Raw genomic sequence first — 14,488 nt, 5'->3', positions numbered from 1 at the left:
AGGCCATACAGATGTAAATGAATGCCATTTCAAGTGTTTTTAATTGTATAGGGTTATCGGATGTGGGAAGGGAGGCCAGGACGGAAACATTGTAGCACAGGTTGAAAGGGGTATTATGATGGGAAGCATGTTTAGGGATGGGGAGACCCGCGGACGGGGAGGAGGGATTGCACGAGGCGCGGTGGTTATTAATCCTAATGTTAAGTGGTGTGGAACATTCACCCCCAAGCCTGCCTCAACCACAGACTCCCAGCCTCTCTCAATCTGTACTACCTACTTCCCAGGCATTCAGTCTCTCAAATTCATCCTCAAAGACCTATTCCCCATCCTCAAAAATCACAACACTTCCTCCAACCTTCTTCCCAAATGCCCCTCTGTCACTTTCAAACGTCCCGCCAACCTAGCAAATATCCTCAAATCCACCAGGCCGCTCTCAAAATCCCCTCACACCCCCAGAGCCATACCCACTCCATGTCATCGAGCAAGATGCAAAACCTGCCCTATTTTCACCACTCCACCCCACTCCATCCCACCATTTAACTCTCTCCCGCCCTTCCCCTATTCCTCTTGCACTTCCAAGAATGTAGTTTATTTTCTTACCTGTAAACTCTGCCCGTCATTTTACATAGGCCAATGTTCCACACCACTTAACATTAGGATTAATAACCACCGCGCCTCGTGCAATCCCTCCTCCCCGTCCGCGGGTCTCCCCATCCCTAAACATGCTTCCCATCATAATACCCCTTTCAACCTGTGCTACAATGTTTCCGTCCTGGCCTCCCTTCCCACATCCGATAACCCTATACAATTAAAAACACTTGAAATGGCATTCATTTACATCTGTATGGCCTATCAGCATCCGGGCCTGAATGTCGTTCACTGATGGGAGTGGCCTAAAATTGTTACTTTGTGGAAGCCCACCCTCACCCCTCCTTCGCCTCCCGTTCTCCTGGCCCCCTTCCCTTTCTCTCGCACCCCTCACCTCAACAACTCCAGCAGTCATTACTTCTATATCTTCAGAGGAAGACGGATTGTTTCCGTCGAAATATCAAGAAATAACGTGTGAGTGTTCTTCTCTTTTTTTGTGTTTCTATATTGTGTGTTACTGTGTATTGTACTATTCGGCACTTCCGTGTTACCTCTACGAAAGCATATATATATATATACACATATATATGAATGTATGTATATATATATATATATATATATATATATATATATATATATATATATATATATATATATATACATACATTCATATATATGTGTATATATATATATATATATACATACATACATATATATGTGTATATATATATATATATACATACATACATATATATGTGTATATATATATATATATATATATATATATATATATATATATATATATATATATATATATATATATATATATATATATAAAGATATATCATTGTTATATATTTTATGGTACTTAAGCTACTGGATCCAAAATTTTAACGCATATTTCATCCACTAATATGCCTGAATAATGTATCTATCACATTGAACACATTTCATTCAGCTAATAAATACTTCAATGGGAACACATGAATATTTATTGTTAAATTCTTGCGCTACAATCTTTAGTAATCAAACCTTGATGTAGCGAGTGTGAGTCATACTTCCATAATTCTTTGGGTGTCTAAATGTTCAGTGGGAGAAAAGGAGAAAAAGCGTTTTCGGAGAATAAAATTCTATTATTTTGAAAATTGTTTTTAAGTTCTCATGTTGCTGATGCCAATGACTAATGAATTAGATTGAATGCAATGTCAAATACACTTTTTGATTCCATAACATTGAATGGCATATGAAATATAACAATGATATTTAAACAATTTTCAAAGCAGAGAATTTTTGGTTTTGCACTCTTTCATGGGCGAATGGGCATTTATGTATGTGCCTGCGTGTACGCAACCGCAGAAGGGGTCTGCTCCCCAAAGATCAGAATCATTTCTTTGCCATTGGTTCAGTGTGCAACAAACATAACTCTACATGAACATTGACAATGGTGTGAACAGAGAATTAATCAAATGCTTTATTATGGATAAGATATTGAATAAAGAAATTATAAATAGTATAAAAGTACACTGATGTATGTAGTGTGTATTGCATGCCAAGAGTCAAATAATTGGGAAAGCATTAGGTAAATAGGGAAAGGAAACTGGAAGACTAAAGCTATTCCAGATGGCATGAAGGGAAGTTAAATTCTGGAACTAAAAGGGAATTAGTTTAGTCCAAAGGTGTGCAAATTGTGTTGAAGAATAGTCCGTTGGAAGCCCATGAGATTTTGTAATAGTTTTCTGGAACTTCCCCAAACCTACCTCCAATCAATGGATTCATGTAACGATAACAGTAATACTAATGGAAGCAAGCAGCTGTCTCTTTGGTGGTTGTGGTGGCCCGAGAGTGGTGTTGGCTGCCGCCAATGGCCTCCTCACCCAAGGTCTCCCCCTTTCATTCCCCTTGCCACAGGTACATAGACAACCCACTGCTGATTGGGGGCAAGAAGTTTGATCTCCGCCTCTATGTCCTCGTCACATCATTCCGTCCCTTGAAGGCATATCTCTTCAAGTTGGGCTTTTGCCGTTTCTGCACTGTCAAGTATGATACTGGGACGCAGGAACTGGACAACATGTACGTCCACCTCACCAACGTCTCCGTGCAGAAGCATGGGGTTTGTAATATGGGGGCTGTGTCAACCCTCCTGGTTTAATTTCTATCTCATGTTTTTGTCTCATTGGTTTTGTGTGCTCGCATGATCCATTGTGGATGTATTTCATGTGTGCTTGGAGGGAAAGGGCAGTTTTATCGACAAATTTCATGCCCTCTAACCTTAGGTCCGAGGAGCATATTAATCTGCGAAAGAGAAATGTGATGATATATGATGACTGGTATTTAGAAAAAAATATATATTGGCATGCATCGCTATCAGTCACCATCAGGGTTTGTTTCCTCAGAAATGTGCCATTGAGTGATTATTTATATTTAAACTTATGATTAATGACCAATGCATTCCTTGAAAATTGGTGCAAACACATATATGGATTTTGATAGATGCACATTGTTCAACTTCTTTGGAATATTGGCACCGATTTCATGGCAGCTAAGGATTCTAGTTTACTCTTAATAAATGCATTCACTCTGTGTTTAACCGATAAATACTTTTCCCTCTCATTCAAAGTCTTCCTTATTGGTTTGTGGGATGATGTAAACACTGCATAGAGGGGATGATGAAGGCTTAGAGGCGAGAAGCAGATTATACACAAACTGTGAACTTGTTGAACATTAAAATGTTATCTTGTTTATAAAATTATTTATTGTGGGCCTTTGTCATTTTTACATGAACTCTAATTATTACTGAGAACAAGGCTCAGCTTTGCATGGATGAGATCAGATTGCTATAATGTTCACAATATTGTCATAAAGAATTGTTAAAAGGAATACACTTTCTTTAAGGACTTGGTTACTAATCATTGATACATTACCTGCATCAAGCAGCCATTGGTGTAATGAATTGGAGAGTTTGAATTTTAACTTTATTAGCATACAGCATATGCTCACATTACTTACGATCCATTGTAGAACAATGCATTCACCCTGAGAGAAGCTAGGTTACAATGTGAAACAATATAATATTATCTTTTGCATGGCATTATATACTCCCACGCACTATCAAAGTGAAACCTTGAACATACACAGCTGACTGAAAATATTGCCCTTTATCATTTTGCCATGTAGTTTCTATGGCAGTTCAATAAACATTCCAAATTAATTAACTTAATCCTCTCATTAAGAAAAGTTGTGGAGGTACATGTGGTTCTAAATTACTTAATAATTAAAAGTTGCTTGAGTTGTGTCATTACATAATTAAATGAATTATAGTCATATAATCATTATATAGACTCAAGGTATGGGCTCTCTCCCAAAAATATGCCTTCCGGAGGAGGTGTAGTGTGACTGGCAGAGGCGATGGCATCAGTGCATCCACACAAAAAGGTGCTATTTTGAAGAATTTAACTAATTTGTACTTTGATCTGCAAGAAATGGATTTATATTTTATATTTCTCTGAATTGATTCTACTTGTTTTTGGAACAGAACCTGTCTGTATTGTATTGCTATTCTTATAAAAAAATATTCTTCTGCATTATTGTGATGAGAAGTCGACCCATGTGGTACAAAGAGTAGCAAAAACATTCATGTCACTTACCAAAGTTCTTCTCCAACTACACTGTGGGTGTGGGAATGAAAATGTAGAACTCCCTCCCAAAATCTATATCATTGCAGTATTTACGCATAAATTTCAGAGTGGAGTAAACATCTCTTGCTGGAAAAGCATTATTTTACTGTTGATCAATTCTCAGCCGACAACCAGAAAGTTTTATAACTATCTACCTAGTGCTCTTATCTTTTGGATTTCCTGTTGCATTTGTTTGTACCATGTGTGTATTCTTTTTCTAAAGATTCCTGTTCATGCACATAGTCAAGGTATGGCTCTGAATAATAACAAAGCTGACTTTTAGATTGTGTATGCGCAAAGTGGCTACAAATATGATAATATCTGTTGTATTGGTCCCACGTTGTTGCGATAACTTTTTGTGTGAAGTTGCAAATATTTGTGCAAGTCATGGGATAAGCATAACGCAAGGGAGCAGGAAGGAAAAGGACATTTGCAAGAAAACCATATTGTTGTTGTAAGTTAACCAATTATCAACTGGATATCTAGTAAACTCTAGAAAATTCTCTTGTCTAATAAAATCTAAGTGTCCTTTTATGATCCTCCTACATTTTGTAAAGTTAAATTCAATATAAATACTGTTATTTTGGCAGAAGTGGTGAATATTAATTGGTATCCTCAACTGTGCAGTCTGAGACAAACGCAGGTTCCAGATTTGTCATCTGATCCTACCGTGTACTCCTACCTGCTGCAAATACGGTTTACTCTATCAAGCCACTTCTCTAGTAAAGCATGCAAACGAATCATGATGGTAGTCAATGTTCATTTCTAGTCAGGAATTCATAATTGCTATGGTGCCATGGGTACTCATCTCCTTTCTAAACCCAAACTGATCCATACCTAAGTATTATGTCATCTCTTCTCCACCCTTTTGTTGTAAATCCTAAGTAATAATCATAATAGCTTTATTGGTCTTGAAGGTTTGTACATGAATTTATAAGACTATCAAAAAAAAGAAAAAAAAATACAAGAGGACATCAGATAAAATATTGATTTACCAGAATAAAACAAACTAAGTACGGGTTCAGAAATTTAACAGCTGTATAAAAGCAAATATCCTAAAAATACTTTTTTAATTTTGATTTAAAATTAAAGTCACTGTAAATTAAGCCATTTTGAACGAAAATAGACAACCACATTTTTATTTTCTCTGTGGCATGAGAAAGTGATATCAAAATAATCATTATTCACTGTCAAAAGTTCTTAAGGATGAAACCAGTGTTTAGTAATTCATATGTCATAATTGTTTTCATTACAAATTATTCCAAAATATCAGTTTTTTTCCCAATCTATTGTCATTTAAATTTATCACTCTTGAGTCAGGATGTGATCAGTTGAAAGTGATTCCATTGGGCTAGGCATCATTATTTATCTTGGAGTATTTTTTATTGAGATTGAACTTTTGAACCACTGTGTTCTTTGGCCATGATCTAGCATCAACTAACTGACTGAGAATGATGAGATCAGTCCAATATGATTTATTTACTTTCAATATCCTTGCCACAACACAGTATATTGCATTTCACAGTGCAGCATTTCTTCTGGCCACACTCTTGACGTGAATATGGCTGGAGATGTTTCATGTAGAAGGGTGTTGAGAGTGTACCTTAATGGGTTGTCCCTCTGATGCAAGTGCCTCCTCTTGGTGCAGGGAGAGTACAATGGCATCCATGGTGGGAAACTGAGTGTGCAGAACCTGAGGCTATACCTGGAGGGAACGCGGGGGAAGGCGGTCACCGAGAGGCTCTTCTCCTCCATCTCATGGCTCATCGTGCACTCACTCAAGGCTGTTGCTCCCGTCATGGCCAATGACAGGCACTGCTTCGAGTGCTATGGCTACGACATCATTGTGGACGACCGCTTGAAGCCTTGGCTCATTGAGGTGAGTGCCCTCGCTAATGTATGGGAGCCAAGGGCAGAGGCATTGCATGTCTCCAGGAATTTGGGCCCTGGGCCTCGTCGAGGGCTTGGGATCCAGACGAAACATCCCTGTGATGGAATCAACAGCCTGGTGCAGAGAGCAGAGCTTGGGGGTTGGGGATATTTCCATCAAAATCAAAGATAACAAGGAAGGATTATAAATATAATTAATAGTTTTAGGAATAACTTTGTGGAACTGTTCCATAAAGAATAATGTTAAAGTAGAACTTCGTAACTCTAAACAAAATATAAGCTTTATTGAGTCCTAGGTGTCACTGCGGTGCAGCATCTTCGTGAAAGTTCTTACAAAGTTCATTACAAAGTTATATTTTATCATTATTCAAGGATTATAAATTCCTTTCTTGCAATGGCATAGTTTTGTAAGATTATTATAACATATCAGCCATTGATGTGCATTCAGGCTTGTTGTAGTTGGTAAGATGATATCCCTAAGAAACAAATTAATATGAGCAAGTGCCTTTTTTTCTTCCTTAGAAAGGTTTAAGCACACCAGGCAATAAATCAGTGTGCATATAAAGTGTCCAGTGTCAGTGATAGTGAGTGTCAATTCATTAGAAAGGACATGTTTGGCAATATTCTCCCTTTAATTTCTTGGCTCTGGGATGTTTTTTATTATTTTATCTTATATTGGACAGCAGATCATATATTTTGGAGCTCGCAGGACACTTGTGATGGCTTTGGAATTACAACATCATCAGCAGTTAACATTTTCTCATGAGTATCAGCAGTTCAACTACTCTCTCTGACGTGATAGACCCAAAAATTGCAAAGCAAATGCACAAATGAGGGAAGCCATTTCAGTCTGTTTTGGTTATTCTTCATTTTTTATCATCAAATAAGGGCCACAGTAAGTGGTTTGCCATGATTTAAGTTTCCCTTATTTAGTCTTGACTTCCCCATGTGGTGCAGGGGAATTATGCCCCAATATTCAGTTTGCACACTGTGCACAATCGCAGACTAGTGAAAGATGCCTGCCAGGCTTTATGTGTTAATCTAAAAGCAGAATACTACCTTGATCAAAAATTTCCCGGAATTTATTCAGAAAATTAAAAATACAAGTTTATTCATCTAAATCTATATTGTCCCCTTCAAAGTAATCCCCATCGACTGCAACACACTTATGCCAGCGCTTGATCCAATCCTCGAAACATTTTTTATATTCGGTTTTCGGTATGTCCATCAGTGCTTCCTGCGATTTTTCCATTACTTCCTCTCGGCTGCTAAAACGCGTTCCCCGTAATGGTTTTTTAACTCGATTGAACAGAAAGAAGTCACAGGGAGCCAAATCAGGTGAATTCGGTGGCTGTTGGATGGTATTTGTTGCATTTTTCGTCAAAAAATTACGAATAATGATAGCACTGTGCGACGGTGCGTTATCATGGTGCAAAATCCACGAGTTTTCTGCCCACATTTCTGGTCTCTTTCGGCGAATTGCTTCACGCAAACGTCTCATAACGCCCAAATAATACTCTTTGTTTACTGTCTGGCCTTCTGGCAAAAATTCATGATGCACTACACCGTTGTAATCCATGAAAACCGTCAGCATTGCCTTCTTTTTTGACTGAAAACGACGTGGTTTTTTTGGTCTCGGCTCATTTGGTGAACGCCATTCACTTGCCTGATGTCTGGATTGCGTGTCGTACTCATAAACCCACGTCTCGTCTCCAGTAATGATCCTTTTGATGAATGTGGGATCGGATTCAGCCTCGCAAATCATGTCTTTTGCGACGTCAACACGGTCTCTTTTTTGCATGAAATTGAGGTCTTTTGGCACCAACTTTGCTGCTACACGACGGAAACCCAAATCATTAACCACAATGTCTTGGGCGGATCCATAGGCAATGTTCAAGCCCTCCGCTATTTCTCTGATGGTTAATTTGCGGTTATTGACCAACATTTCTTTTACTTTATCAATTTTTTCACCGACTTTCGATGTCGATGGTCTGCCACTGCGTTCATCATCTTCGATTGACTCACGACCACTTCTGAACCGCTCGTGCCACTGGTAAACGACCGTTTTTTTTAGAGAATCGTTGCCGAAACACTTTTCCAACATTTCCAACGTCCGTGCGCCACTAAATCCGTTTTTTACGCAAAATTTAATACAAGTTCGTTGTTGCAAATTTAAATCCATTTCTGCAATTGTAAAAAATCGCCAACACACACAGAGATAGATGTACTCTTGGCTACGTAACTTTTGCAAATGTCAAGTTATGACACTAAGATTTAAAGGGAATATCAACAACAGATGTACCAATTTAAAAAAAAAAAACAGAACTCAAATCGGAACGATGGGAGCGCCACACGGTGGTTATTCCGGGAACTTTTTGATCAAGGTAGTATGTCCTTGAAAGGTAAAACACCTTTGTAATTCATCTTATTATAAATTGAAACCTACCAAGAAACATTGTTGGATATTTTTTAATATATGTAAAAAATATTAATCTAATTATACATCTTAAAATTGAGACGGTATAAATACAGGTGTATAAAAGAATATAAGTAATGACAATAAAATGAATATGTATCCAATTATCATATGACTGGCTGTCATTCAAGGTTTAGAGAGGCAAGCAAATGGGAAAAGAGGTTTGGATGAAATGGGATAGTCTGATTGAGGATCTATGGATGAGTTGTTGGAATGGAATGTGAAGAATCCAAACTAATCAATACCTGGAAGATGTGTTGGGCAAACTGAGAGTGGTAAATAAAATCAGCAGGGCTAACATTAGGTGGTTAGGTCACATGCAGCAAATAATCCAGGAAAGGTCACTAAAAAGACACTTATGGGAAAGTCTGGTGGTATGAAGTGGAGTGACTAAAGTTACTTTTGTTTGCTGAAGAGGAGGGGATTGTGGGGGGGGGTATTTAGAGGGAATGAGGAGTGTGAGATGATTGAGGAAGGAGGAGGAGGCATGAAGAGGCCCCTAAAATGGTCACGGTGGCACCAAGGAGTCATTGAAATATATCTCGTACCTTAGTGATACCTATGGGGGTACTCTAATGAACATTAATTGGGAGCTCTACAATTACTGTTTTTCACTCTTAATTTTTATTTATTTGAATATATAATATTATAATTCGGTGTGATTCTATTGTATGTATAATGTATTTTATAGTGGCATGAATATACTGAAGGATCAATTCCTATGTAATCAACACACATTGTCTATACTTACATTTAGTCATGTAAGTGAGAATGAACTAATTTCATAACTACAGGGTGTGTTTCGAAAGTAATGCAATTATCTTTTTTAGTATTTTATTGAACAGATTTGCACAAACACTTTAAATTATTCAAAGTACTGTCCTTGGACGTCTACATATTTTTTCCAGCGACTCTGCCATGACCGGTACGTGCCCTGGAAGGCTTCTTCGGCGACCTCTCGCAAGGTCATCGTCACGGCTGATTGTATCTCTTCTATGGACGAAAAGCGGGTTTCTTTCAGGGCTACCTTAATCCGAGGGAGCAAAAAGAAGTCTGCTGGGGCGAAGTCAGGACTATAGGGGGGGGGAAGGGGGGGGGCAAACCTGGTGTTTGCCCAGGAACTCACGGACTCGTAGCGCGTTGTCATGATGGAGCTGCCAGGCAGTGGAGATGTCTTTTGTCATCCTGATGATCCTTTTTCGGAGTCTTTCCAGCATGTCCACATCGTAGGTGGCGTGAACTATCTGTCCTTAAGGAACAGACTCCTTATGGACCACTCCTTTACCGTCAAAAAAGACAATGAGCATTGTTTTCAATTTTGATTAGCTCAGTCTTGCCTTCTTGGGTTTGTTCATTGTGAACCTCTTCCCGACCCTCCTTAAAGGCCTTGAACCATCTCGAAACTTGTGAGTTGGACAGAGCAGAGTCCCTTTAAGCCTCCAGAATCACTTTGTTAGTCTCCTCAAGAGATTTTTTCAGTTTAGCATAAAACTTAATTGCGTAACGTTGCTTGATCGTCGATTCTATTTTTTTCATGACACAGTCGGTGCGCAGAGGTTTACAATAACTGATGTCCCGCCGCTTCCACAGCTTGGAGAGCACTGAGATTGATTTTGTGGCTAAGCTTAGCGTCTCCCCCTCCCACCTACTCCAAGTGGTTCGATCCCACTCCGATGAAAAGGAGGGGCGCAGAAAATTCAATTGCATTACTTTCGGAACGCACCCCTTAGTATGTAAATTTGTACTGTATTAGCTTTTATCAGAGGTATTCTGCATTCCTATTGGTAATTGGGTTATTCCTATGGATAAATAAATAATTAAATGAATTTTCATGAATCTGTCCCTTGGTTTCAGGTCAATGCATCTCCGTCCTTGACTTCGACCACTGTAAATGACCGAATTCTGAAGTATAAATTGATTGACAACATAATATCCGTTGTTCTCCCACCAGATGGGATACCAGAGTGAGTAATTTTGCTTTATCTTTGCTCAATTTAATATGAACTCATAATATTAAAGAATAAGCTATTGCAAACTGTCCCCTTGACATATTTACCGAGTCAGATACCCATAAAACTTACGGTGCAGTGCATCACATATCTGAACTTATCTCTGGCTGCTAAAAGGAATTGCATGATTGTCTGAGTGATAAAAATAGCTCAGGCTTCTGTCAACTACAATGTTGCTAAGCTCAATTGTCTGTGTATGAAATTCAGAGCAATATTCTTACTCTAAGCCTTTATTTATAAAGCATAAGTAATGCTGTAATAAAAATAGTAGAGTTGGCAGAGCATTTAGCTTCTGATTAAGGGTTAAAGTGTGGGTGATTCCTTTGAATGCCCCTCAGCTTCACCCAAGTCTTGTGACTCAGCAAACCCCAGAACTTTGTGGGAAACTTCAGGTGCCACGGGGAAAAGAATCTGTGAGCACTCTGTGAATGTGCGAATGTTATACACCATGTGTGAAGCAGTGATGGCTCAGTTCAAATCTAACGGCTCTTGAGCCTAGAATCAAAATCAAAATAATGGACTGGAACTGATATAAGTTAGGATGTGTTTGGTTTTTTTACTCTCTAAAACCTCATATAATGTCTTAATATCCACTAGGGAGTATTAAAGATTCCATGCAATGGTTTTAGGTGATAGTATGATGCTGGGTTGCATTTATGCGTGAAGGCCACTGCTTAACTAGAATGCCCCAAGCCTTTCTGGTGAAGCTAGTAGTAGTATATAGGGGAGGCGACTGAGGGCTGAGGTCATTTGGGCCGTAGGGGATGGACAGGAAAGGATGAAGGGTGGAGAGAAACCAAGCATCAGCATTAGCCTACTCCTAATGAAAGACGCCAAGGGGTCTGCAGCTTAACGTCCTATCTGACGGACGGAGTACTCACTCAAAGTGCCCTCCACAAAGCACCTCGATTAGGGATACCTATGAAAAATATTCAACGCCGCCGGGATTTGAACCCGGGCCCTCCGGGTGGGCAGCCGGTACAATAGCCACCGCACCATCTCGATCCCCCCGGTGAAGCTATGTAATAAATTGGAATCAGAGAAGGGACCCTATGGAAAATAATGCACAAAATGCAGTCGCATATTTTTGTTTGGTCTGTGCGTGATGAAGTTCCACATTGTGTTCCAAACTGAAAAACATCTTATGGCATGCAAGGAACTTGGTCTCAGAGAAAGAGCCTGCTCAATGCAATGCGAAAAAGCCTGCTACACGCATAGTTTCATGTACTCTGTATCCTGGTTTGTCAATTAATACATTACAACATATGTTACATGCATGTATATTTAGTTATTAAGAATTAAGAGCTGATTTGTAAGTTGAAAAGTTCCCATGTTAAAACTCATTAAAACAATTGTCATGTTGCTCTCAGAGAATGCTTCTTGCAGCGTAGGCATGCCACCATAATGCCTTTTTATAATTTATTTCTTGGATGATGTTTGATAAACATTCCTATGATGAAAGTTCAGCAGATACAGGTCATAAACTGGGTAAATGCGTTGCGATGGCGAATAGTGCCTTGGCTTGAATTATCTAAAACAAAAAAAATATGTTCTATAGGCTATTAAAAAATATCTCTGAATTTAATATGTAATGCAATGCATTATGTCTACATTTTTGGTGTGAAGAGGGGGTTAATTACGGTTTTTGTTGCCCCCATATTTGTACCACTTTTATCTTGAATCTTTGAGAATTCACGGCACCAATGTCTTATTGTGTCGTGAGAGTTAATATGTTGTGATATAATGTATGTGGTCCACGAGTGTTCATGACTAGTCGGAACCTAAGAGAGTTCAACTTTTATCACATATTTTCATGTGTGATAAAAGTTCTCCAAATTAATGTTTTTTAAAAATATTTTCTAATTTCATATTATCAATTATATTTTTTGTGTAGATCACGTTTGACGATTACATGTACTTGCATATCTCCCATTGTTATTGACATATGCATTTTTATTCTCGTTATTAATGAATGGAACTCCAGTTGAGAAACGGCATGGAATCAGTTCGAATTAGTGATGTGTTTTCACTCTCTTTTGAACCAACCCAAAGTGTCCGATGGAACAAAATCCCGGCCCCTGAGGCACTGGGCAACTTCCAGCTCCTGTTGGACGAGGAGCTAGCGGCCCATGATGAGGCTGCCCATCCCATGGGTGCTTCGAGCGGGACCAAGGCCAAGGGGGAGATGCGAGGACCCACACAGCGGTGGAAGTGAAAACCACCCCTCGCCCCCTCCTCTCCCATGAGTCAGTTACAACACACATGCGGGGGATGTCCACAAATGGCAACTTTTCATCCATTTGTTCATAATATTTCATTCTGTTATTTGAAAGCATTTCTCAGCAATTATATTTCATTAGTGTTAATAAGTGGTTCAAATTAGACATCTGCAAATTGATGTCTTGTAAGGATGAATCTGGTGCATGTCCCATCTGAATGGCTTTCATCTCGCTCATGCGTGGCATTCACAGAGTCCATGGTCTGATTGGGTGTTCCACTGATGACTTGGGGAGAGGGGAATGTGGCCCTCGATGAACCCCATGGATGGAAAGCGAGGTTGAGTGATTGTGGTGGTCACGGAAGTGGTGACTGGTGGGGAAGTGACATGCGGAGGGGTCCATGAGCCATCACCCACGGCACGGATGTGTAGTGGCGTGCCATCCTAGTGAGAGTCAAGCGCCCCCTTGCATTGCGTGGCGGTAGCATGAGCATAGAGAACTGTTCCAGCCTCTCTGTGAGCACACTCCTCCCCACACTGCTGCTGCTTCAGCCAAAGCATCCATCCACCCGGGAGACAACCAAAATGCATCGGAGGAGACTTGCATTGCTGCTCCCTTATCCCTGAGGATGGGCTCAGAGCACTTGCATTCTACCTGCCTTTATTCACCTTTCTAGTCATGTGAATTATTGTGATTTTGTTTGATACATAACATGATTAGGAAGCCTTCATCCACTCAATGTACTATTTTCTGTTATAATTCTCACTCCCTTTTTTTGTTTTTGACCTCTTCATGGCATCTGCAGTGGATGAATTTAGTACAGCTGAGCTGTCAGCCATTTCTTCAGCACCCCATGAGTCAGACTTTTGGGATATGAAGCCCATGACTGGCTCTGCTTGGTGATTTTTACAAGTGAAAAGGAGTTTCATGGAGAGGTGGAAGGTCTCATCCACTGCCATCGCTGCATTTGACACAGATGATCAAATTTGGTGCAGGTTCAAGTCAATTGCATATTCTGCTTCTGCTTGGAGTTTTATAAACAAACATTTATTGTTTAACTGACTCCTCCTTGAAACAAACAATCACAAGATGCATCGTCAATTTCCCTAATTAGTATTATTTGAGGATCACTGGAGAAGCATTTTGCGCCAGCCTAGTGTCAACTGCGTTCATGGCACTCGTATTAATTTTCTTGATGGTGAAAAACTTAAAATGTTAAGGTACTCTTTTATGGCTATTATTTGCCTGGTGAGTGGTATAGATGACAATCTGAAATGCTTTCCAACTTTCCACCAATTCATGGACCCTCGCTACATGTTTTCATTTAATATACATCCACACCTTTGGTTCAGTTCATTCACCGAAGGACATACCCCTCTTGCTGTGTGTTTCCACAAGGAGAAGTGCAATGAAGTGCCTTGGATCATTATGAATGTTTGAATCCATTGCAGGTCACATCTCTGGGAACAACTGAAGTTACTCCCCAGAATGCAGCTTGCATTAGATACAGAAAATTGAATGCAAATATTTCTGGCTCAGGACACAGCTGCTCCCTAAAACCCTCAATACCAATCATTAAAGCTGGAAAACATGTGCCCTTAAGTTTTCCCAGAGTTCTTGTACTGGAATACA

At 39.4% G+C, this 14,488-nt stretch overlaps 1 protein-coding gene across 1 annotated transcript in view; it reads left to right on the top strand.

Annotated features, from left to right (window-relative positions):
• LOC139693349 (polyglutamylase complex subunit TTLL1-like) overlaps positions 1–12,852 on the top strand; it is a 29,900-nt gene extending 17,048 nt beyond the window's left edge. Inside the window, exons 5-8 of the mRNA XM_071591476.1 lie at positions 2,497–2,698; positions 5,911–6,141; positions 10,483–10,592; positions 12,690–12,852. Coding sequence (XP_071447577.1) covers positions 2,497–2,698; positions 5,911–6,141; positions 10,483–10,592; positions 12,690–12,852 — 706 coding nt within the window. The remainder of the gene's footprint in view (positions 1–2,496; positions 2,699–5,910; positions 6,142–10,482; positions 10,593–12,689) is intronic.
• The last annotated feature ends 1,636 nt before the right edge of the window (positions 12,853–14,488 follow it).

Source organism: Hetaerina americana, unplaced genomic scaffold, assembly GCF_022747635.1.
Source record: "Hetaerina americana unplaced genomic scaffold, ioHetAmer1.1.p SCAF_47, whole genome shotgun sequence".
NCBI lineage: Eukaryota > Metazoa > Arthropoda > Insecta > Odonata > Calopterygidae > Hetaerina > Hetaerina americana.
This window is presented reverse-complemented; position numbering and strand designations above follow the sequence as displayed.